Source organism: Lissotriton helveticus, chromosome 5_1 (genome assembly GCF_964261635.1).
Source record: "Lissotriton helveticus chromosome 5_1, aLisHel1.1, whole genome shotgun sequence".
Classification (NCBI taxonomy): domain Eukaryota; kingdom Metazoa; phylum Chordata; class Amphibia; order Caudata; family Salamandridae; genus Lissotriton; species Lissotriton helveticus.
Window position 1 is genome coordinate 593028130 of NC_136065.1, and position 25381 is coordinate 593053510.

The 25381-nt window shown below is 44.8% G+C and overlaps 1 protein-coding gene across 2 annotated transcripts in view; it reads right to left on the reverse strand.

Annotated features, from left to right (window-relative positions):
• The window catches only part of BMS1 (BMS1 ribosome biogenesis factor), a 166856-nt gene that overhangs the window by 52616 nt on the left and 88859 nt on the right, over positions 1 to 25381 (reverse strand). For both annotated transcript variants that reach the window (XR_013594763.1, XM_078642946.1), the window contains exons 14-16: positions 22614 to 22690; positions 4042 to 4227; positions 3275 to 3463 (exon numbers count right to left, since the gene is read on the reverse strand). Coding sequence is in view for 1 of the 2 variants with exons in the window: in XM_078642946.1 (XP_078499072.1) it covers positions 3275 to 3463; positions 4042 to 4227; positions 22614 to 22690 (452 nt within the window). In the remaining variant the exon portion in view is untranslated. The remainder of the gene's footprint in view (positions 1 to 3274; positions 3464 to 4041; positions 4228 to 22613; positions 22691 to 25381) is intronic.

The window sequence follows — 25381 nt, forward strand, 5'->3', positions numbered from 1 at the left end:
TTAGCCGTTTCTGTATCCTTCTTCATCTTTTCTAGGGCCTCATCTGTCCCTGTGCCAAAAAGTGTTTTCCCATCAAAAGGTTGGTTCAGTAACGATGTTTGTACCTCTTGTTTGAACCATGACACTCTGAGCCATGCATGTCTCCTTAACATGATGCTTGTATTTGTCGACCTTGCCGCAGTTTCTGCCGCGTCTAGGGCGCACTTTATTGAAGTGTTAGTAATTAACTTCCCTTCTTGTATAAGTTGATCTGCTCTCTTTTGATGTTCTTTAGGGAGATGTTTGATGAGTGTTTCTAACTCATCATAATGCGCTCTGTCATACCTTGCAAGTAGTGCTTGCGTATTAGCTATGCGCCAACTGTTTGCCGCTTGAGATGCTACTCTCTTGCCAGAGGCATCTATTAGTTTAGACTCTTTGTCAGGAGGTGGAGCTTCTCCTGTAGATAAAGAGTTTGCTCTCTTGCGAGCGTTTGTGACCACTAGTGAGTCTAGAGGAATTTGTCCCTTAATGTATATTGGGTCTTTTGGAGCTGCCCTATATTTTTTATCAATTCTTGGGTTCAATACCCTAGCCCTCACTGGGTCTTTGAATATCTCTGATGTATGACTGAGAAGGCCCTTTAGCATTGGTAGTGTTCCTGATGTTCTTTGTGCAGTAGGTAGTGTTTCTAATAAGAAGTCCTGTACTTGAGGTTCTGTATGTAGGTCTACCTTATGAAATGTTGCTGCTCTAGTAATGAGTTGTGCAAACCCAGTATTGTCATCAGGAGGTGAAGGTTTTGAGGGATATGACTCAAGGTCGGTATCATTACCTGATCCCACATTATACTCCTCCCATGGGTCTGCCTCCTCTGGGATTGTGTCCTCATCATCCCCAGGGTGTCCCCCCTCCCCTGTGTCACTCTCTCCATCTGTTGTAGGTGTAGATGGACGTGTGGGAGGAATATCTGGCCTATTGTGAGGAAGAGGCGAAGATGGTGTGTGAGGTTTGGGAGAAGGGGGAGGAGTTGTATTCGTCCCCATTGTTCTCTTCTTTGGATGAGCCTTGTCGTCCAAATGTTCATGTTTCCTCTTTTTAGGTAGTTCTGTGGCTACCTTGCCAGTCTTTGGGTCAATAAACAAAGTCTTTTGTTTAGGATCCGTTCCGTGTTCCTGTGTCGGTACCGCAGTTTTCGGTTCCGAAAGGTGTTTTTTCTTTGAAATGTCCATTTGTATTTTCGGTGCCGAAGTTTTGTTCGGATCCGACTTCTTCGGTATCGAAGATGTCCCCGGTGTCGAGGGTGTTTTCGGCGCCGAAGCGTGCTTCGGTGTCGACATGGACTGCTTCGACTTCGAGCTTTCCTTGACCTGGTGCTTCGGTGTCGATGTGGTCGGTTTATCGGAACCTGAACCACTATGATGGGGGACCGAGTGTTTCGGTTTCTGTTTCGTTGCCGGGCTCGAAGGCGGGGCGTTGGAAACTTTTTTCGGTTGTCTGACCGGGCTCGAGGGCGGGGTCGACACCGTGCGGGGTCTGTTTTTCGGTAAAGGGACGTCGTCACTCACGGTTTGTTGGACGTCGATTTCCTCGACGTCGGACTCGTCCGCTTCTGACCCCGCCTCGTCGGCCTCTTCTTCCTCCTCTTCTGGGTGCTGGTCCTCGAACAGCTCCGGGATTGCTTGTGACTGCATTCTCGATACCTCGTGTCTTCGGGCTCGACGGTTTCTAATCGTCGATTTTGACGAGAACGCTGCACAGGCCTCACAGTCCCTGGATTCGTGTTCAGGGGACAAGCAGAGGTTGCACACCTCGTGTAGGTCCTTGTGTGGGAACTTAGCACCACACGTTGGACATTTTTTGAATGGAGTCCTTTCCATGGACCCCGGGCTGGACTACGTCGAGTTTCTCGTAGTCGTCGTCCTTCGAACCGCGTCGGTATGGAGTGAAGTCGCGTTCGATAACGATACCGTCGATTTGGAAAGGAATACGCGCCGGTTATAACCTTCTTTGTTGAAGTCGGTCCGGAGCGCTTCGATCCTCATCCGAACCCGATGGCGGAAAAAAACAATCTAAGGATGGAGCCGATGCCCATGCGCACTAACACCGAGAGGAGGAGTCACCTATGACGACAAAGACTTCTCCAGAAGAAAAACAAAGTGCAATCATCCGAGCCCAACACCAGATGGCGATCTATTCATAAATGTACCATCTGCAGCCCATATGCCTCGAACATATAATTTATCAAAACTCCTCCATTCCACAGTTGGATTCGGTGCACGCTCTGAAGGTACTCCACAAAGTGTTTTTTAATAAACAATAGTGCAAATACTTATATGTCTGTATACATATATTAAATAAAGTGCCAATGTCATTAAAAAAAAACTTTTGAAAAACTTACCTGAATACTTCAGTCCTGCATTTTAAGGTACCAACAAATGGTCTACAAAGTGTTTACCTACATGGTAAAGGTGCTAAGTGGTAAATGATGTGTTGTAAAGGTGACCTACGCATTGCTCTATGTGTAGCAACATTTTATACTGAAAAAATAACCTCCCTATACACACATCCCACACTCGAAGTGCATCTGAACCTCTGCCTGTGTTCTTCTGCAAATTACTTGCTTCCAAAGATACTTCTGTGGGGGGGAAGACCCTTTTCTGTTATGATCCCTTCACCAGTTTCATGAAAAATAGCTGGAAGCAAAACATTCCTTCAAAACTAGCCTGTTCTACACGTGCTATGCATATTGAGGCATTCTCTACCTATAACTACATAGGGCTGTTTACAAGTGGATTAGTCCTGTCCAGGCATCTAAAGGATCAATAGCAGTCAATGAGGAAAAACACATAATGGAGCAGAGGACGAGATGCAGCCTTGGAGGGACAAGAGGAGATCTGCCATAAACATACATGAACGAAATAAAAGCAAGCACTAATAAGAATAAGGCGAAGTGCAGAGTGTCTATACCCTGCAGTAGCCAGTGCTTCAACCATGAATGAAAAAGATCATTTTGAAAGAAGGTGAGAAGAATTATTTGTGCTGATACAGATTTTACTGTCAATAAGTGCACAACTTTGCAGTCTGAAATGAAACTGCAAACTAACTAATACGACAAATCCTTTTTCCAATGGTCAGAAAGCGCCTTCACAAAGGTATTCTGAAAGATATACATTAAAACCCTTCTCGAATTTAAGTGGGAAACGAGAGGTAGGATGCTCTACCAACACTGTCAAATTACTAGGTCCTCTGGTCTCAAACAGTAATTTGAGAAAATAGTGTCCAATCATCTTACCTGAATGTAGCCAACGTTTCCTTCGCTGTTGCCCAACCCACCAAGGATCATGGGGTATCGCGGGTCAAAGTTCACCACAAATTCACAAGGGACACTCTCAAGCTCAAGGCGAAGATACATTCCTGGCCGGAAGCCCTCATACTGAACCCTGATGTCATCTTCTTGGTCTTCAAACTCAGCGCGATTCAGCTGTATGGGTTACAAAGCAAAAACATCTTCAGGAGACCAGCGGTCAATTACTTCAATGTAAAGCAGGGTTGCTGACCACCTGTCGATTCCAGCATGGGCGTCATTGTTTGGGGCCTTTCCATCTTATATATGTTATGAGCAAAAGGATCTTCCATCTCTCCACCCCGAAGAAGTGCATCTTTAAAGATTCATAATTTACCACATAAAGAGAAGATGTTTCAAATTTAAATCATGAGTGATCTGCTATGTGGGTTATATATTTATATGCAGATTAAGAAAACAAAAAGGACAGGTCAAAGATCAATCTAAAACAAATAAGACAGACAAGCACCTTTTCTCTGACATGGAAAAAGCAGTCTGCAATCTTGAAAACACTGTTCAGTTCTTGTAATAATCACCATACACATGAATGATTTAACAGAGCACATTTCCATAATGAAAATAATGCAGCCGACTGCCTCTGTACAGTTAACTTCAGAGATGTGTATGGCACTTCTAGTCAAGATGCACTATTGAGCACTTAAAGAAAAGGAGGCACGTTATCGAAGCTCTGCTCAGGCTTCAAACCCACCACTCACCTCTGCCTGCTTCTGCATCTCCCCCTTCAGGTCATCAAAATAGGTGGCATCTACGTCATCATACTCTGCGTCAAAGCGCTCCTTGAGCTTGCGTTTCTTATCTAGCCGCTTCTTTTTCTTGTCCTCTTCCTCTGGAGCTGCACTGGGATCACCGTTTTCCTCTTTTTCCTCTTCCTCGCTTACCATCTGCACATAAGAAAAATTAAAAGAACTATCCCTAGATTTCTGATGTAATGCTCTGTTTTTCTGCTGAATGAACATGGAAAAGAAACTGGCACAGATGGCAATGCTTCATCAAGTGAGGATCTTTGGGGAAATCTGCACACCTTCTGTTTTTCAATCCAAGTTACATACCTTCGGTAACAATATATCTGTAAGAGACATATGTTAGTTAAAGATTCCTTACCTTAGAATTATCCCCAGGCGTCAGACTGGATCCGGAGAATGTTTCTACAACAGTACCCCTGCACATCAATAGGTGCAGTCGGTCCATTCAGTGTTCATCGTTGGCATCTTGATCGCCAGAATGACGTTGCGGTATCTACTTAGATCCCGCCCTGCACGCTGACATCAGTTCTTTACACGACATTCCACACCAGCAGCGCAGAGCCATGCAAGACACTGACTGGTGAACAAAACTAGGGCCCTGAAAGGGAGTCCCTTGCTCTAGAATTCAGTTTGCAGAACAGGGAGGATGGGTGGGGCGGTAAGGCATCTATAACTAATATATGTCTCTTACAGATACATCGTTACCGAAGGTAAGTAACTTGCTCATCTGAAAGAGACTATTAGTTATAGATTCCCTACCATAGAATAGATACCCCAGCAATACCAACCCCGGAGGTGGGTCTGCGAACCAAGTTCACACCAGAAAGTGAATGGCCTAAGAAGCAGTCTCCCCGGACTTGGCTATCCAGATAGTAATGTTGGGTGAACGTGTGCAATGATGCCCACGTGGCTGCCTGGCAGATGTCACCGGGGGGGGGGGGGGACTCCACGTCCCAAAGCAGTAGTGGCTACCGTCACCCTGGTGGAATGGGCATGCAACCCTACTGGAGGATCCTTTTTCGCCAAGGAATAACAAATTTTAATACAAAGAACGACCCATCGAGAGATGGTTCGTTTTTGCATGGCCCGACCTTTCTTGGCGCCCACATAGCCAACAAAGAGCTGATCATCTTCTCAGAATTGTTTTGCGCGATCCAGATAAAATGGTTGCGCACGTTTTGGACCCAGACGGTGGAGCCTCTCCTCCCCTTTAGAAGGATGCTGGGGCTGGAAAAAGGTCGGCAAAGTGATGGTCTGTCCTATGTGGAAGAGGTAACCACTTTGGGACGAAAAGAAGGTCTAGTTCGAAGGACAACCTTGTCCGGATGAACAGAAAGGAAAGGACTTGTAGAAGAAAGAGCCTGAAGCTCACTCACATTGCGAGCAGAGGTGATGGCAACCAGAAAAGCAGTCTTTAAGGTCAACAGTCTGAGAGGACAATTATGAAGTGGCTTGAAAGAAGCACCAATAAGGTAAGTTAAGACCGGATTCAAGTCCCTCTGGGGCACTACAAAATGAACAGGAGGAAAGAAATGAGTAATGCCCTTAAGAAATCTACTTTCAATAGGGGACTTAAAAAGAGAAAGCTGTTCAGGAAGGCGAAGAAAGGCCAAAATATAGCCCTTAAGAGTGCCCAGAACAGAGCCCTGCTGGGCCAAAGAAAGAATGAAGAGAAGAACCTCTAAAAGAGGGGCAGAAAGGGGATCCAAAGCCTTTGCTGTGCACCATGCCACAAATTTGTACCATCTACAGACATATACCGTTTTAGTGGAGGGACACATGGCTGCCAAGATGACATTACAGACTTGGAGAGGAAGGTCAAAAGCTGTCAACTGTCACCGCTCAATCTCCACGCAAGGTAGTGGAAGCTGGACGGGTTCGGGTGGGGGACCATCCCCTGTTGCTGCGACAGAAGATTCTCCCAAAGAGGCAGTCGGATATGAGGATCGATGGCCATGGTCCACAGCTTGGGATACCAGACTCTTTGTGCCCAATCCAGATCCACCAGAATGTCTTGAGCCCAGTCGCGCTTGATCTTCTTCAGCACTCTGGGCAGAAGTGATATCGGCGGAAAGGTGTAGAAAAGATCACAATTCCTCTCGCGACGAAAAGCGTCACCAAGCGAGTGCCGCCTAGGAAATTCCAATGCGTAGAACTGCTAACATTGCGCGTTCTCTTCGGTGGCGAACAGATCTAACCAAGGCTCTCCCCACTGCTGAAAGCGACCTTGCACCACCTCCGAGTGAAGATTCATTATGCAGCATGCACCAGCGGCTGAGTTAGTCTGCCCTGGCGTTCAGGGAACCTGCCAAGTGTTGAACCACCAGAGACATGCCCTGAAGTTCCAGCCACGTCCAGAGGCGGAGAGCCTCTTGACATAGGGTCTACGACCCCACCCGCCCTGTTTGTTACAGTACCACAACGCAGTGGTGTTATGCAGGAACACCTGCACTACTCTTCCCTTGACAGAGGAAGGAATATTTTCAGTGCAAGACAGATCGCCCGGAGCTCCAGCAGGTTGATTTGGAGCCCAGACTCCGCCGGAGACCAGGGGCCTCTGATCTCCGCTGTCATATAGCTACTGTATATCTTTATAATGTGTTAAGTTAGCATAGGCTCATTAAATGTTTAAACGCCATTTTTCCTTTTGCTGCTTCTGCACACAACACTTAATTGTTGATTTAGCTTTCAACCTAGTAGTTCGTTGTGGTTTACATGAGAATAATATGTTATTACTCTGATATCAGCTTTGCTTAATAAACTATGTCTGTACAGAGAGTGCTGAAGCTTCAGGAACAACACGATACAGAATTGTTATGAGGTCTGATCTTCGCGCCTTCATAGACATAACATAAGTGCAGCTGCTGCCAACTTTGGGTTTGAGGCGGGTTTTATATTGCTTTGCTTAAGGCACACAAACACACTTGATGCTGTTCGCATGCAGAGAGAGCTGGTGTATGCTGATGTGATCTCTTCAATCTAGGATCCTGAGGTATGGGCCCGCCCTAATTCAACCCAAAGAGACCTTCTTAGCTAATAATATAATATGCGAGTTAGGGAGGGTGAGAAATAAGTGTTGTTAACCCTTATTAATTTACAGCATGGTAACATGTTGTCACCGTTCGCTTTCTATGGACTAGTAACTATGCTTGTAACCTTGTTTCTGATAATATGTTTACTTGTATTATCTAAGATACTGCGCCTGAGAAGACGGCATTAGTAAATAAACATTTCAAATGCTCACGTGTTCTTCTTTACTCCATGTTCTGGTTTGAAATGATTGTATAACGAAAGAGTGCTCATGTGTTCCACGTAACCTGAGGTTTGTAAGTACATGTTCTGGTTTGTCTAAACATTGGGAGTTGGTTATGACCAATGAGACACTGTAGCTAGCTCGGTAAGGGGTTTGTTGGGTACTAAGGTGAGTTTTGGGTCACCCTAATTCGCTAAGGTTCCAATCCTCTGTGCACAGTTCTGTGGGAGAACAGAAACCCTGCTACATGGCGCCCAACCGTTGGTGGTCTTATATCATGGCACTCGAGGAGTATATCATTCAAACCTTAACCCCTTCACTGTCGTTTCCGGAAAACGGTGGTGTCGTTAAGCGTGTTCAGGATGATCACGGACCGGAGGCAGCGGTTGAATTGGGTATGCGCCTGTGTGGTTCTTTTGAGATTGTAAGCGATCTCATACTCTCCAATATTAAAGGAGATGCGGTGAACTTTCAGGTGTCGAATGCTTTGGCTGCTCTGCCCGATGCCGATAAACCCCGACAGTTAGCGAAGATAGTTGTGGCTGCATATAAAACTATTGGCCGCACAAGTAGAGGTCTGAAATATTTTCCAGTCAAGGAGAAAAAACAACCACAAGGACAGTCTGCTGCGGCGGATGTCCAACCCAAGTCCAAAAAACAAAATTGGCCTAAAAAACAGACACAGGGGAAGCAACAAAAGCAGACTCAGGATTCTTATCCTGCACCACAAGTTCCTGCGCCGACAGAAAAAGTTTATGATTTGCGCGATCGCGCGATGATTAAATCACCTGATCGATTTCAGGTTTCTGATCAACGCTCTCCTCGTTCCTTTCAGGACTCATCGGCCCCGGAGACCGGTGGAGGAGGAGGCGGTAGGGGACGTGGTGGCCAACAGGGACGTGGCCAGCCCCGCCAGACTGACGGCGCAGTAAAGCAGGAGGATTCTACGCCGAAGAGACCGCAGTTTGCGAAAAAGAAAGTCTCAGCCTTAACAGCGCATCGATATGCCACAGATAGTGAGAACGCGGCTTCGGAATCTGACGTGGGCTCTGACCTTGCTGGACAGCGCGGCGGAGATTACCATAGTCAGAGAGGCGCTGCGTCCACTACTGAGGGTGACAGCGACTGATGTCTACGTTGTAATTGAAACAGCAGACACGAGACTTGCTCCCCCTGAGAGACTTTATGAAATTGTCCTGTTAATTGAAGGTGACATACAGCGTACTGTAAAAGGGGTGTTTTGGGAAAATCTTTCGTCTACATATGATATTTTGCTTTCGGAGGCTTACTGGCCCCCACCTTTTGTGCTCGCGGCACCGCGAGGGGAGGAGGTAATCCTCCCCAGTTTCGCGAACACTGTCTCGAAAGAGCATGCGCAGCATTTTGCAGAAGAGTGGGCTCGGGCTCTCGCACCGGCTCTGTACCGTAACCAATGTGGTTGGGATAAATTGTCTCCTTGCCACGAAATTCCGTTGCGGTCTCAGCCGCAGCCTCAACCTCAATATCCCCTTCGGCGTGAAGCAAAATCTTCCGTCGCGGAAATCCTTGAACAATTGGAATATCAGGGAGTTATTGAAACATGTGTGTCACCGATGAATAACCCTCTTTTCACTGTGACCAAGCCTGACGGATCATATCGTTTGGTATTGGATTACCGGCATTTAAACTCGCATTGCCGTAACTGTGCAGTACAGAATACACACGGCTCTGCCCTAGTGGATAGTCTAGTGCGTAAGCGTTTTAAAACAACGCTTGACATTTCCAACGATTTCTATGCCCATAGATTGGATAGCTTCAGCTCCCAATGGACCAGTTTTACGTGCGCTGGGGTCCAAAAACAATTCCGCCGTCTCCCAATGGGCTATAAGAATAGTCCAGGTATTTTTACCGCACGCATAGTCTCCCTTTTGGAGAGTATCGACACAGATTGCTCGTATGTGGATGACATCTATCTCACAGACGACGAAATTTGGATGCATCTGTGTCGAGTAAATTCAATTATTTGTAACTTTGCAGACATGGGTTACAAATTTAACTTTGCAAAATCGCACATTGCTGAGTACACAGTGTTGTTCCTGGGCTATGAGCTCAACAATGAAGGTAGAGGTTTAGCTCCTCACTTCTTGGAGAAATGCGCTCTGTTGCGCGCTCCAACAACACTGAAAAAGTTAGTCTTTACTGGGTTTTTTAAATTTCGGGAGGACATACATTCCGGAATATGCCCAGAGTATCAAGCCCTTGTATGCTCCGATACAACCTACTTTTTCAAAATCATGCTGGCTGCCAGAGCATTCAGCCATCTTGCAGTCCTTGCAGGCTGATCTGCTCGCTTCTAAATTCTTACTGACTCGTGATAACCACACAAACCTGGTGATAAGAATTGTTCCTGGGACAGTGGGTTTCACGTATCTCACTTTTAATGAAGGAGACACAGTACCTATTGCTTACAAGTCACACTTGTACACTTCGGCTGAAATGCGGTTTCCCACTGTGGAAAAGGTTTTAACGGCTGTGCAGATGGCGATTCTTAAGGAACGCGCTCTGTCACAGGGGAAACGCATGTTGGTTGTAACACCCTGTCCTCATTTGGAGGCAGTCACGAAAGCCAGTGTACCAAATTCAAAAGCTTTACACCCTCGGTGGATTCAATGGGCTGCGTCCTTGACGTCCACAGATGTCACGTTTATTTTTGACGCCTCATTACGGTCGCAAGAGTACTTGCAGTATGAGTTTGTTCATCCTGCTCCTCTGGCTATGCGACCTTTGGAGGACTTCCATTGCATCATTTACACTGATGGCTCGGCGCAGGTTGCGCATGGCTCTAAACACGCCTACGTTTCCGCTTGCGCCATTGTGGTCGGTGCTATGTTGGACGATGAGTTCATTTCCAGAGAAGTGCACACGTTGCCACTGGGCGATTGCACCGCACAATTGGCAGAGCTTTGTGCTCTCTTACTAGCGTTGGAGTACGCTGATCCTAGTGTTACTACTCTTATTGTAAGTGATTCTTTCTACTGTGTCCAGTCTTACAATGAAAACTTGTTCTTTTGGATTCAGAATGACTTTTGTGATTCCAAGGGTAGCACAATAAAACACAAGCTGATCTGGGTTCGAGTGGCAGAACTTAAGGCTAAGTTGCCGCTCGTTTTTGTGATTCATACTCTCGGCCACCAGCGTGTTGGGGTTCACGCTGTCGGTAACTCGCTTGCTGATGAGGCAGCGAAATCAGCAGTGTCTACATACTTAGTTGCAGCTGTTACTAGGTCCAGCACTAAGATTGATAGTGACATCTTGGTGGCTGTTGCTGCCACTGAGAAGGGAGGTAAACATCCTACGGGTTTCCCTTCAAAGTACACATACCACTTAAGTCCCGAAAAGGTTCCTTTTGTAAAAATTCCTGATGTTGGAGAACGTTTGATTCCCAACTCTGATCGCAGGGCTGACTTGATTACAGCGGCACATGAAGGTGTGGCGTCTGCGCATGCGGGCGTCTCGGCCACTGTAACTCAATTACAACAACGCTTCTGGTGGCGGGGACTGTACAAACAGACGCGTGATTATGTCCTTCTTTGTGACATTTGCCAGCAGATTAAACCTTCAACTGCCACGCGTCCGCCACAGACACAGTTGTACATTTCTAATAAACCACTGGGTTGTGTTTATTTAGATCACTGCGGTCCTTTTTCATCTGATACTGCGTATAAGTACATCTTAGTAGCAGTTGATTCATGCACACGCTTTGTGTGGGTATGGCCCCATCGCAGCGCTGATTCACGGACTGTCAGAGATTTGCGTGTCTTTGTAGGGATTTTTGCCTGTGGTACCTTCCATTCGGATCAGGGTCCGGCTTTCGCCTCTAAGGCGTATAAGGACGCCATGACTTCGTTGGGGGTCCAAGTCAAGTTTTCGTCTCCCTACAGACCTGAGGGTAACAGTGTAGTGGAGCGAATGAACCGTGATTTAAAGCAATCTTTGACAGCTCGAGTTATAGGCACTGGCAGAAACTGGCTGACTCACCTCTATGGCGTGCAGCGTGCGCTTAATAATCCCCCTAAAAGGTCTCTGGGTGGGCAGACCCCATACGAAATGCTCTTTGGCATCAAGATGTACGTCCCTGACCTTGACGGTCTAGAGTGTGTGGTTCGCGCCACTTCCTTTGACGCAGATGAACATTGCAATGTTTTACAGAATCTACAAAAGACCAGAGACAGTCTTGCAAAGGAACATTTGCCCTCCACGTCGGATGTTGCGTTGCAGATCCCGGTAGTCGGCTGGCTACCCCAAGTTGGAGAACTGGTTTGTGAGAAGATCGATAACAAGAAAGAATTTGGTCCTTCCTATCGGGCTCCGGTTCCAGTGCTTGGAGTGAAGGGCACAAGAACAGTCGTATTACCACCTCTTCCTGGTCGTAAGGAAAACAGGTTTAATTCAATTGACAATGTCAAGATACACAGAGTGGCCGATTCTTCTTAGCATGACACCGGCTGTTTCCTGTCCTTCCATTGTGAGAAATTCAGTTTTGCCCACTGCTTCTAATCATGAAACTGAAGTAGCCATTGAATTACCTGCGATTTCCAGTCCTTTATTAAGTACTTTACCCAGTGCAGATCAAAATGAAATAGACTATACATATCCCACTGATTTATCCATGCCTGACCTGCAAGCACGTTTAGCCACGGAATCCAGATTTTCATTTGACTCTGTTTCCCTTGCCTCGAAGAAACCCTCTCGTTTTGTAATTTAAGCCAGCTTGTTTAAAAAAAATTTGATTCCCCCTTGGACATATATTTGGCTGGTGCTTTTTTCGATATATCTTTTTATGTCAATTGGTTTTGTATTTTATTTTTTCCGGTTGGTAAATGGACACTATGTCGAGGAAAGAACATGCATTCGCCATCTCAATGGAACTTTGGCCCCCCTTTCCTCATCGCATTCTGCACATAGACTGAGAAGAGACTTGACATTTGTTAACATCACTGCTTGGCCTGTCCTTGATGGGATCATGTGGGATGCCGTTCGATTTCAAATTCATGGCCCTATGGAAGTTGTTAATGTCCCTAACGTGCTTAGAGTTAATATGGGTGATGTGGTGAAACAAAACATATGTTCTGATGATTGGGATGTTCAGGCCGTAGAGTCTTTGTTTTCTGATTTGAAATACTATGCTGCCTTTGATGCTGAAGATTTATATTTAGAATCTGCTAATTATGGTGATTTGTTTTGCTTTCAACATTTTGGCAATCACTTCTTGCATAAAACAACATCCAGAAGGAATACTGTGAATTATACACAATGGGAGCATTGTCCGGCTCCTATACAAGGCAGTTCAAGTACTTTTTTGAAAAAGTACACATATTTTACTGACTTCAATCAGTCTAATCCCGAGTCCTTTTATTTCAAAATGACGCAGAAGCCTATGTCCAAGGTTAGACTTACCGATACCAAACTATTGTATTCGAAGTCCTTTCTTGATCAGCTAGCTGTTGGCGGTTATGAATTATGGAAGGAAACAATTGACCTAAAATCAGTTTGGGGTTCTAAAGACTGGCAGGTACAAGGCGCTGAGGCTTTGCACCGTGCATGTCTCATCCCGAATCAGATTTTGTTTTTGAATTCCACTATTTCACAAACGACATGCTTTGGATTGGCTACTGCTAAAAAACTAAATTTTCCTTCTATCCCCGAGTTAGAGGAATATTCAGGCTGGAGTAATTATACTCAATTTTCGATTAGGGACTTACAGACCCTATTGCTGAATTCTTCCTTTAACATATCCAGTATAGACCCAAAAGGTTGGCTGGTGTGGCACAAGAGTGCTGATTCTTGCCGGCGCCGTTTTCTGGGTTTGTCTGACGGCTTTGCTCAAGTTAAACCAGATTCACGTTTTGAAACTGAGCATTCTGTCACAACTTACTCTGTGGGTAAATTATGTCAAACGTGGCTGAAACATTCTAAATTATCTGCAGTTAAATTACATCTTGCAAAAATAAATGATGATGTAGATTTAAATGATTTCATAAAAGGCCCGGCTAGTGGTAGGTCGAAAAGATGGATATATGCTGTCTACAATGAAATCTGGAAAACATCACAGATTGAGGCTGCGACACGACTTAGGGCTATAGATCAAGCAAATCTAGAGAAAGTGCTTGCAGTGGTAGACAATAGTATTAACATGCTTTCTTCCCGCATTTACACTTTAGATAACATTGTGTCTTCTGTAGTGGATATTGTGCATGATGAAGTATCTGTGTTGTACCATGGTCAGAATCAATTACGTTCTATCATGCAGTTTGCATGGACCCTGCAAACGCTTAAATCTGGCAAGGTGCTATGGAGCTACATGAATGTTTCTTCTCTTTTTGCCCCCTTTAATTTAACTGACAAACAACGCTTGCTTTCTATGCGAGATGCTTCTTTTTCTATGTTACATATTGAGAAATTGGAGTCCTTGCCTTTTTCTGTGGCAGAGGCCTCAGCTGCAACGTGGCTTATCCACGGTCTGATAACATTACCTTTTGCTTTGTATAAATTTACTAACTGTATGAAATATGTTGCCATAGGTCGTTATGAACCTTTGGGTAGTGGTTTTCTCCATGAAGTATGGTCCCTTCCTTTCACTTATAGATGTTTGAAGGACGGCCAGGAAGTTTATCTAAATGGGGAGGAATGTACAGAAACTCCAGATCACTCGTTAATGTGTAGGCACATACAATTACACGGTTCTTGCAACCAGGACCGGCCAAACTTGGCTTGTGTTTTAAAAGGCACTCCTGTACCAGCAATCACCCCGACTTTCACCTTGTTGGGGAATGGGAGTTATTTACTTTTGAATAATGAAGATTGTTGCGGGTTAATTAAGGTGTAGCTTATGTGGTAACAGTAAGTGAACGTGTCGTTTGCTGCAGAAATGTCCTGTACCCACCCACACATGAAAATAGGGAGGTTTCCATTTGGCCACGCATACCAACCTTGAAGGCAGAGTTCAACGGCATGACTAGACTAAGGGCTCTATTGTCCCAGAAAGAAGTGGCCTTGAGTTCGGCTCAGGAAACTTTCGTGCTTCACATAGCTAACACCCGGACTGAGGTTCAGGCCCTTTTAAATACTGATTTACCGTTGCATTTTGGCGAAATGATACATTCTATCTTTAACGCGTCCTCGACATCTGGGCTAGCACATTTTTTTAAAACTGTTAGCAGCGGCCTTGTGACTTCATTTGAGAAGATATTTGGAGTGATCCCTAGTTTCTTTCATTCCATTTTTTCGAGTCTGTTTGGTGGATTCCCGGTTTTACTGGCACTAGCGGCAGGCGTCCTAATTGTACTTTGCTTCCTTAAATATGGATGCCCCACATGTGGAAGAAGCCGCCCAGCCCCTGCTGCCCCTGTTTCGCAACCGGATGCTTGAATATTTTGGCACACTGCCGCTTGCGATTTTGAGCACGGCATATGGATTATCGTTTCGATTTTCCTACTTCACCTGTGTCCAACCTGTGTTTCACTGCCTGAGTTGTGATTTTGATTGGGCCATTGATTTGTGTCTCTGCGGACCGGTTTCTCCTGACGTCGATTTTAATCAGCTGATGAGTCCTATCACTACTCACGAGTTGGTTTGTTCTGACGAAAGGATTATGGCCTTAGCAGCGGTGCATGGACTAATGGGTCCCTGGGACTTATTCGCAGCAGCGCAGGATTTCTTGGAACTGAGCTTTCTTGAGAACCCACCGAGTTGTCCTCTGATGGTAATAGAGGCTCCTATACTTGAGGAACACGTATGTTCTTTTCCACTTTTGAATTGGATGGCTGAACTGTTTTCGGATGAAGACGGTGATTTCATGCTGGAGGCTGTTGCTGCATATTTTGCTTATACGGTCTTGTCCTAAAAACTTTTCCATGGTTTAATTCCGGACATTTGACTTTCAGCTTACATATTTTTGCGATTTTTAGTACATTGATTAATTTCCCAGACCTATTGACTTGAGCAAAATATTAACATTTTTTAAAGTATTTTCATGGCTCGCAGTTCTTGAACTCTGCTTTCATGAAGTTGCCCTTATCTTATCTTATCCGTCCTCGGATCATGGGGGGTGTCATATAGCTACTGTATATCTTTATAATGTGTTAAGTTAGCATAGGCTCATTAAATGTTTAAACGCCATTTTTCCTTTTGCTGCTTCTGCACACGACACTTAATTGTTGATTTAGCTTTCAACCTAGTAGTTCGTTGTGGTTTACATGAGAATAATATGTTATTACTCTGATATCAGCTTTGCTTAATAAACTATGCCTGTACAGAGAGTGCTGAAGCTTCAGGAACAACACGATACAGAATTGTTATGAGGTCTGATCTTCGCGCCTTCACAGACATAACATAAGTGCAGCTTCTGCCAACTTTGGGTTTCAGGCGGGTTTTATATTGCTTTGCTTAAGGCACACAAACACACTTGATGCTGTTCGCATGCAGAGAGAGCTGGTGTATGCTGATGTGATCTCTTCAATCTAGGATCCTGAGGTATGGGCCCGACCTAATTCAACCCAAAGAGACCTTCTTAGCTAATAATATAATATGCGAGTTAGGGAAGGTGAGAAATAAGTGTTGTTAACCCTTATTTATTAATTTACAGCATGGTAACATGTTGTCACCGTTCGCTTTCTATGGACTAGTAACTATGCTTGTAACCTTGTTTCTGATAATATGTTTACTTGTATTATCTAAGATACTGCGCCTGAGAAGACGGCATTAGTAAATAAACATTTCAAATGCTCACGTGTTCTTCTTTACTCCATGTTCTGGTTTGAAATGATTGTATAACGAAAGAGTGCTCATGTGTTCCACGTAACCTGAGGTTTGTAAGTTCATGTTCTGGTTTGTCTAAACATTGGGAGTTGGTTATGACCAATGAGACACTGTAGCTAGCTCGGTAAGGGGTTTGTTGGGTACTAAGGTGAGTTTTGGGTCACCCTAATTCGCTAAGGTTCCAATCCTCTGTGCACAGTTCTGTGGGAGAACAGAAACCCTGCTACACCGCCTCCCCTATGTGGCCGCCCCATCCCAGAAGTGACGCATCTGTCACCACTGTGAATCTGGTTGGGGAAGGGAGAGGGATGTGCCATTAACCCAATCCTAGTTCGCTAGCCACCACTGCAATTGGTGTGCAGTGCCCTCCGAGATCTGGAAGACATCTGAAAGATACCCCTGATGCTGCGTCCACTGGAACTTCAGGTCCCACGGCAGAGCCCGCCTATGCCACCTGGCATGACCCACCAGCAGGATGCAGGAGGCCATGAGGCCCAGCAGCCCCAGAGTCATTCTTACCGAAATCCGTGATAGAGGCTAAAACATCGGTATCATAGCCCGAATATCCCGGACTCGCTGCTCGGGAGGATAAGCCCGAAACTGCACTGTATCCAGAACTGCTCCGATGAAAATAAGCTTCAGAGAGGGAGTCAGGTGTGACTTCGGCACATTGATAGTGAACCCCAGCGAATGCAGGAGGTCTACAGTAGTCTGGAGGTGGGAGACGGCAACCTAGGGCGAACCCGCCTTCAACAGCCAGTCGTCGAGATAGGGCAAGACTCAAACCCCTGATCTGCGCAGATGAGCTGCGGCCACCGCCATCACTTTGGTGAACACTCGAAGAGCACTGGTAAGGCCGAAGGGGAGCACGGTAAACTGAAAATGCTCGTGGTTGACCGTGAACCGTAGGTAACACCTGTGGCTGGCAGGACGGGGATGTGGAAATAAGCATCCTGAAAGTCTAACGCTACCATCCAGTCTCCAGGGTCAAGGGTAGACAGGACCTGAGCTAATGTCAACATTTTGAACTTCTCCTTCCAGAAGAAACAGTTGACATCGCCGAGATCCAAGATAGGACGTAGGCCTTTGTCCTTCTTGGGCACCAGGAAGTAGTGCAAGTAACAACCACAACCTACTTCTGGGACAGGGACTAGCTTGCTGGCTCCCTTGGCCAAGAGAGCTGTAAATTCCTGACGGAGAAGGGCCAAGTGATCCTCCGACATGTAATGGAGTGTTGGTGGCATGGAGGGAGGGGTAGTCTTGAAGGGGAGGGAGTAGCCCCTTCGGACTATCTGCAAAACCCACCTGTGCGACGAGATGTTGTGCAAGTGTGGGAGGTGATGGCGGATCCTGACGCCCACTGGCGAATTGTGGCCCTGAAATGTCAGACTAGGAAGGTTTAGAGGCTGCTGTAGAGAGGGCACTAGTGGACTGGCCCACCTACTGGCCCCCAGAACCACGGCATTGGGTCTCACGTCTCCGGCCGCGCAGAGGCTGGGTAGCTTGCACCGGCCTGTGGCCCTGGGTGGAACATGGTGGGCACCCCTTCCATAGCCACGAAAGGGGTGAAAGTCATAAAGGAAAAACAAGGGAACACTACTCACAACGGAACCAGGGTGATTAAGTATTTTAAGGAAAAACAGTGGCTCCTGTGGAGAAGATACTGAATAGTAGATTAACGGAAGAGGCGAAAATCCGCATATATCTGCAGGGATTTTGGGTGAGATGTCAGATAGAGATGAAGCCATAAACACTGATTACGTTTTTTAATCAATGAATTGAAAATTAGAATGACAATGAACGCGGTTTTAAACGAAATATCAGAAATTATTTACAGTAGTGTAATGTGTCCCAAGTGAAATTATGAACCAAAAACATAGAAGCAATATGTGAAAGGTTTCAATTAAACTTTGTTGATTCCAAAAAAATACTACTCTTTTTTTCAAAAATACATAACATCTATATGGTGATAGAGTGCCAGTTACAGTAGTTCGCTGTTCTTAATTGTCGACGGCGTTTCGCCCCTAATATGGATGTAGGGTCTCTTCAGGACCTACAGGGTTGGGGACATCTGGGGAAATTAAAATATATGTGTTTAGTAATGTCGGTCCAATTACTGAGTAGGAATAGTATTTTTGAGTTGGGAGCTGGAAGAATTACCTTATTTGCGAATTGCTAGGATACAAGTGCTGTGTGTGAAGAAACCGTGTGCAGGTGAATTTAAAATACTCACTAGGAAACCCAGCCGGGTTCTGTTAGGGAAGACAAAATCATATGGACTGTATTAGATGGCGAAATATTAATAGACAAAGGGTAGTTGTAAGGATGGACATATTTCTGTGTCACTTACCCCTTGGAGCGTGTGTCTTGTAGCAATTCAGGGAAGCACAATGGCTGTCCTCTAGGTTGCCCTGCTTGGCGTGCGGGTAATCCTTTGCTGGTATTGTGCTCCGTGTGGGCGTTTCTTTGACTGTATAATATTCTGTAGTAGGAACACCAAACAATCGTAAGTTGTTGCTCAGTTTGCCCAGTACTTGTAATTACAGTGAAGAGTTCCCTTAATTATTGGAGGATCGATAATTGGTAACATGGGGAAAGCAAGCTGGATGCAGGTGATTCCTTTATATTACCCGAGTAATTTTCTTATGAAGGGTCCTTTTGTCAGGTGAGCCCGTATGTTTATTGTATATCTACATCAATTGTAAGGTGTAGAAAAAAGGGTGCGGAATCGCTTCAATGTAGAAAGTCTGCTTTCCTGAATTGCTACAAGACACACGCTCCAAGGGGTAAGTGACACAGAAACATGTCTTTCCTTACAACTACCCATTTGTAACAGTATAAAATTGCTATTCAATAGAACAATGTGCAACTGGTGGGTATGGGCTTTTTTTTTAGCATATTACCTATGTAGGTTATGCTACTGAGGCATTGCTGTAATTCTTGTGACACTGGTGTTTTTTCAATGTTTGAATGAAAACAGAACAATGTAGCATTCTTAGCTGCCTGTGGAGTTACTGTCATTGCACAGCTGGTGTGAAAAGATATTTAATTTTAGAAGTTAACATGTTAAAATAACTTTGCAGGTTTATCAAGACACATTCATTAATAGATAGGTTTCGAGTTGTCATTGATCAGACGGCCATTTTCTGCCAGACAAGTCTTTCAATTCCCACAGCTAGTTGGTGCAACAGTTATTGTCCTCTAACCTCAGCTGTTGGAGTTGGGTGAAGAAGAATCCATACTGTCCAGGCTCAGGTGCATGGCAAACACTGGTAGAGCTGCGAAACATCAGTTGCTGCATGGTAGAATTGAGATGCATGAACCCAAGTATTGAGGGGACCAAATACTGACATTGCAGAGGGACAGCTGCTCAAGATGGGACTTCTTTAGCAGTACTGAAATCAGATCACAGAGGTTCTGCATGTATGGAAAGGAATGCATTAGCAGAGCTGTTATGATGGTGCCACTATTTGTTGGATCAGTGCATTTGCAGAATGTAGTAAAGTGCCCTTTTTTAGGTTTCGCCTCGCCGAAAGGCTGCGCAGCAGACTTTCTGCGCAAGGCGAAAGCTAATGTCTAGAGATGTGTACTCATGTCCCGCCCCTCTGTTCCATTGGCTAGCTCTATAAATGGAGGCTAGCCATTGGAAAAGAGATCTGTCTGTCAATTGTGGAGCAGATTCGGGGGCGTTCCGGCCATTTTTACTCATCCTGCCCCTTTGACAACGTCATTGCGGTGGTGGGCGGTTCCTATTTTTTTTTTGGTGGGAAGGTTTGTGTTGGTCATTGCAGGCCGACCGATGCCAAAAGAAGTCCAGGTGAGTGCTTTTTCTTGCCTTTCTTGCCGTTTCCGCCCCCCCTCCCGCTGTCCGTGCCTTTCCTGCCCCCCCTCCCGCTGTCCGTGCCTTTTCCGCCCGCCCTCCCGCTGTCCGTGCCTTTCCTGCACCCCCTCCCGTTGTCCGTGCCTTTCACGTCCCCCCCCTCCCGCTGTCCGTGGCTTTCCCGGCCCCCCTCCTTGCCTATGTGTAAAACGACCAGCTTCCAGCAGTAACGTTAATTATTTCAAGGTGAAAGACTGGTATTTTTGCTTTTCTCCAGCGAGTTGTGTACGGAATTACGACTATGCCGCCTGCATTTCATTCAATGAATGCATTCACCTTCCCACCCATTGATTCATTTATTCATCGCAGACATCAGCGGGATGTCGGTGTCTACGAGGGGTAATGAACACATTTGCCGTCCATGTGAAATCTTTTTCAGGGAAGTAGGGAATTGAACACTTGCCAGTTGATCGCGCTGTTTTCAGCCGTGGTCTCACAAGATTCTGGATTTTATTCTTTTCACAAGATTCTGGAGTTTATTATTTTTAAGTACATTCTATACAGCGCTTGAAACTCCCAGGCGGACGCTTCGAAGCGATGCTGCGGTCACGGGAACGTGAACGGAGGGGAACGCAGAGACGTACAAACGGTACCACAGGTCCGGGATCACCAGTGGAAGCTGCAGATAAAATAAATGTTGGCTACTACGAGATGCCAAGTGGCAATCAGAGCGAATTGTTTGATTTGTTGCACCTGGCAGGAGCGGCACACACCATAGTGATGTCAAAGTCTGTTCGCGCAGATAGAGCCCTGGTAACAGAAATGTACGGACCCTTGTAGCTGTGGGGACAGAGGCGGATTAACACTGCAGGAATGCGTTTTATGTCCACCCTGCAACAATTAAAACCAGTGGCCGGCTCCTGCGGTCTAAAATATACAGTAAGCGTGAGGAACAGTGGGGGATTCAGATCGGCAGAAATCGGAGATACTTTGTCAGACGCACATGCTCTCACTGTACACCCGCCTTCATTGGGGCATGTGCGTGTACTCACTATGAGGTGTGTGTGTGCATTTACTGTGAGGTGTGTGTGTGTGTGTGTGTGTATATATAAATATATATCCTCAGTATAAGCATCTTTCTTTCACAGTCAGCACTCTGATAGATGTATGTTCGCACTGCAAGATGACCGTTCTCTCCCTGCACAGTGTAACTGTGTCTTCAGCATAAGATACTTATCTCACTCTATGCATGACACGTGCCTCCGTTGTGAGATGTGCCAACACACACAGCCTCTTCATAGCGAGGACTGCATTGCAAATGCTATAGGTCTCGCATTTGCGAGAGATTAAGCTATTGGCATTGTAAATGACAATGCCATTTATTTATTTTCAAAACCAACACATAAATAAAAATTGTCATTTACAATGCCAATAGCTCAAACTTTTCAAAAGGCGAAACCATTGCATTGTAAATGCTTGTTTTATATGGTCACCCCCACCTTTTGCCTGGTGTTTCATGTGATTTCGACTGGAAGCGCACTAGGTCCCTGCTAATCAGGCCCCCAGTGCAAGATCTCTTTCCCAAAACTGTTCAATTTTTTTCCCCAATTGGAAATACCTTTAGCACTCTTTAATAATGTACCATTACAAAAGTAATGGTACATTATTAATTCAAGTAAATCTCCAGAGGTACTCGGGGGAACAAAGACCAATGTTTTAGTTCTAGATTAGCACTTGCATTGGTGGAAGCTCACATTCCGAAATAACAGCAAGATTTTGGAATTCCATACCAACAAAGATAAGATATATCCATGATTGTTTCAAATTCAGGGAGGAAGTAAGTACTTGGCTCTAACTCAATTTCATCTGGCTGAAGACGCAAGAGTAGACACGCGACAACTGTGACTGAAGAAGTTCACTCTACTCACCACACACAACACCAAATCAATTACTACAGAGGCCACACTCATAACCCTAAACGCTCTTCCTATAAGATCACAGACTCTATCCCTCTTTGCTCCACTAACGATCTGAGTGAAGCAATCCATGTCAGGATAAGAGCACCACTCTGGTCAATACACACAACCCCAAAATACATCCAAAACGGTTCCAGTGCAAAACATTCAACTACGCACAGACTATAGTGCAGTGTGCTATGTATCAGTAATGTCGTTAGGCACCATCGTTAGGAGGTAAGAAGGTTTATGGAAACTCAAATACAAGGCAATTAACCTTCATAATTATGAGAATAATGTAACCTACATCATTGTCCAGTGTTTTAATGTCCTTTGTGCTCAACCTTAACCATGAAGAAAATTAGGACCTCACTCACATGTTGGATCCACATTCTGTCAGTCATGCACATCTTGGTTGCAGATACACTTCAGAAACCTACTAACTTGAGTGGCACACTTCATGGTAAGGGAGAGGTGTGGCGCCGCGGCCAGGGCGACTGACGCTGGAATCTGGGGACCACGGTTCGATCCCCGGCTCCGGCGGCAGGTTAGCCCAGCACCATGTGACTCTGGGCAATAGCTTGCTTAATCTTCCCGACGGCCCCCAGCGCCTAGAGACCCTTACGGGTGATTGTGCGCTTTACAAATGTGGACTTTACTTTATGGTGCCGCAGGTACAATATTACAATATGGGACCTACCTCGTCTTCTGGAACTGCTGACTTCCCTTTATGCACATCCCCAGTCTCAAGATCTTCAAAATCACCATATAATTCTTCTACAAGAATACAGAATGTACAAAAAAAACTGTTCAATAACAACAAAGCATATGACAGAACTAACATACCAGCAAACCTGCTCTCCCAGTGGGGGGATATGTTTCTCTAAACACAAATTTGAAAGCCCAGTGCTGGTGCTTAGGCCAACAGACAAAGGCAGAAAATGTATGTACCAGGAGTGCCTAGACATCACCGGAACTTCTTGATGCTGTGCTATACTACAAGAAGAGTCAAACAGCTTCAATGAACATAGACTCAGTCTTCTGAAATGGAATGCAGTAGTGTGAAGCGGAGCTGGTAAACACCAAGCAGTCAAGTCTATCTTTACTATCCACCGAAAACACCAAACATACACACCAAGAACAAAGGCCCAGATGCATGAAAGGAACATCTGGTCGCAAAGGGGCAGATTCTCAGAAGCTGCCCCTTTGCGACCTGTATTTTTGTATTTGGGATGCATCATCCCAAATGCAAAAATCGCAATTTAAGGAATCTCTAAATTGAGATTCCTTAAATTGCGATTGCATTTAAGGAATCCCAAATTGAGATTCCTTAAATGCAATGCAACAAAGTAAAAAAATTAGCGATTTCGCTAATAGGGGGAGCATATTACCATGAAGTTAAACTTCATGGTAATTTGGCAAAACTTTGAAAAATGTACTTTTGTGCATGTGTGTGCGCAACATATGTGCACAGATTAATCTCAGGGGTGCAACAGGGTGTCCTTTGGACACCCTTGAAATTGCATTCTCAATTTGCGATTCACTAATTGCTAATTTGCGAGTCGCAATTAAGGAATATTAAGAAATCGCAGTTTTTTTAGCGATTTCTTCATGCATAGCATTTTGCTATTCCTTATTAGCGAATCCTTATTTTTCGCTAATAAGTAATCGCAAAATGGATGCTTGATGCATCTGGGGGAAAGCCTTTTCTTGAGTTTAAGCCCCGAATATTTTTAATGCCATAAAATATTAGAGGCTTAGAGGCGTGAGTGGAGCACACCTAAGCGAATCATGCATAAAAGCTTCTATAACGCAATTTCTTTCCGTATATTTACACAATAGACGTAGAAAGAGAAAAAAGAAGATGGTAGGTCAGAGGTTAAGAGTACAAGTGCCACTGAGCGTGGCACCATTTTTTCATACATAATCGTATGCCCCATTTTCCACCATTCCTTTACTGATGATCAATGGGAGGATTTCAAACATTTGGTTAGAATATACAAAGTTTTTGTTCTAATACATTTGGAAACTGCTTAACCACTTCATAAGCAACCATGCAATTAACAATGTAATTGGGCATTGAATTATTCTACTGACTACACCTTGAGTTTCTGTTTCAATATGGATATGTTTGACCTCGAATGGTTTCTGAAATCAATGTACAGAAAAAGTAGTTTGAGACTGTCTTGTTTTCAACCAGTAGGCATCATATGCATAAATATATATCCGTTTTCCCCATATGTCAGAGTGAGCTTTCGAAAGGGATTTTTTTTCAAAAGGCTTTAGTACTCTTGCTGCTACCTCATTCTGCTGTAAAGGTTTTATTAAAAAAGGCGAGAATCCTCACCCATTTCAAGTGGCTTGCTTCATAATTTTGTTCCTCCTCACGATAACTGGGTGTTTAGCTTCATTGTGGGCACAAGGAGGAGCTCTTGCGAGTTTTTGTGTGTCCCCCACAAGTCCGTGTCAAACTCTTAACAAAGACAGGAAACTTCTACCCATAAGGTGTGTGAATAAAATTATAACGCACATCCCTCTCAGTGGCATTGTATACCTGACCCCAAAGATACAAAGGTGTGAGGAGTGGTTGGTGTTTTTTTCTTTTCATTCACACCTGTTTTACAGGACTAGAAAACATATGAGGTTATGTTGTTTAAATTCCTATCATCTACGGTCTCACCTACACTTTCCCTAACCACATTAGCCTTTCTTGTGTGCTATAAGAAATCTACATTATTTTCTATTTGGATTATGCATATTCAAGGCAATTCTACCCTTCCTTCTGGTACTTTGACTAGGAACTTAAAGGAATTTGTTTAACCCTCTTCTGTAATGAAGTCTTGCTGTGAGTTGAGGCTACAGTGTATCTACCGCTGTATACTAGGACACCCTGACCTTGCAATGGGGGTTACATACCATGAGATGTCTGGTCAAAGTAGGAAAACTCAGTGACATACTGTAAGCATGCAGTAGAACTACATTATGGCCATTCACTTGTGCAACGCAGCCTTCAATTGTTCAAGATGATAATTTCATGAAGCATATTAACAGCCTTCTTTAAAAACACAGGGTCTCTTTGGAGAAGTGGGCCCCTGTATCCTTGGGTGAATGCATGTTTTTTCCCCCCAAAAGGCCTGTTAGGAGGTCACAGACAACTCATGCCTTGCGTTTTCAAATGAACCCAAGTGTATTCATGGGGTGAACAGATAAAACCTTTATGGACAACTTCAAAGGATACAGCTCTAAAAAGACGCTCTCTCTGTGGGAAGCTGGCTCTATATATGGTTTCACCACTAGGTGGTTATACCGTGCACAGATTCCAGGGGTTCCCCAAAAGTGTACAGGGTTCAATGTAAATCCCAAAGTGTTCTATTAGAGGTAGTGTGGGCGAGCAGCCTTAGTGTAAGACGGTTATTGCAGGTCATATTTGAAAATGAGGCTCAAAAACACACTGTGTTCCTTCCTCCG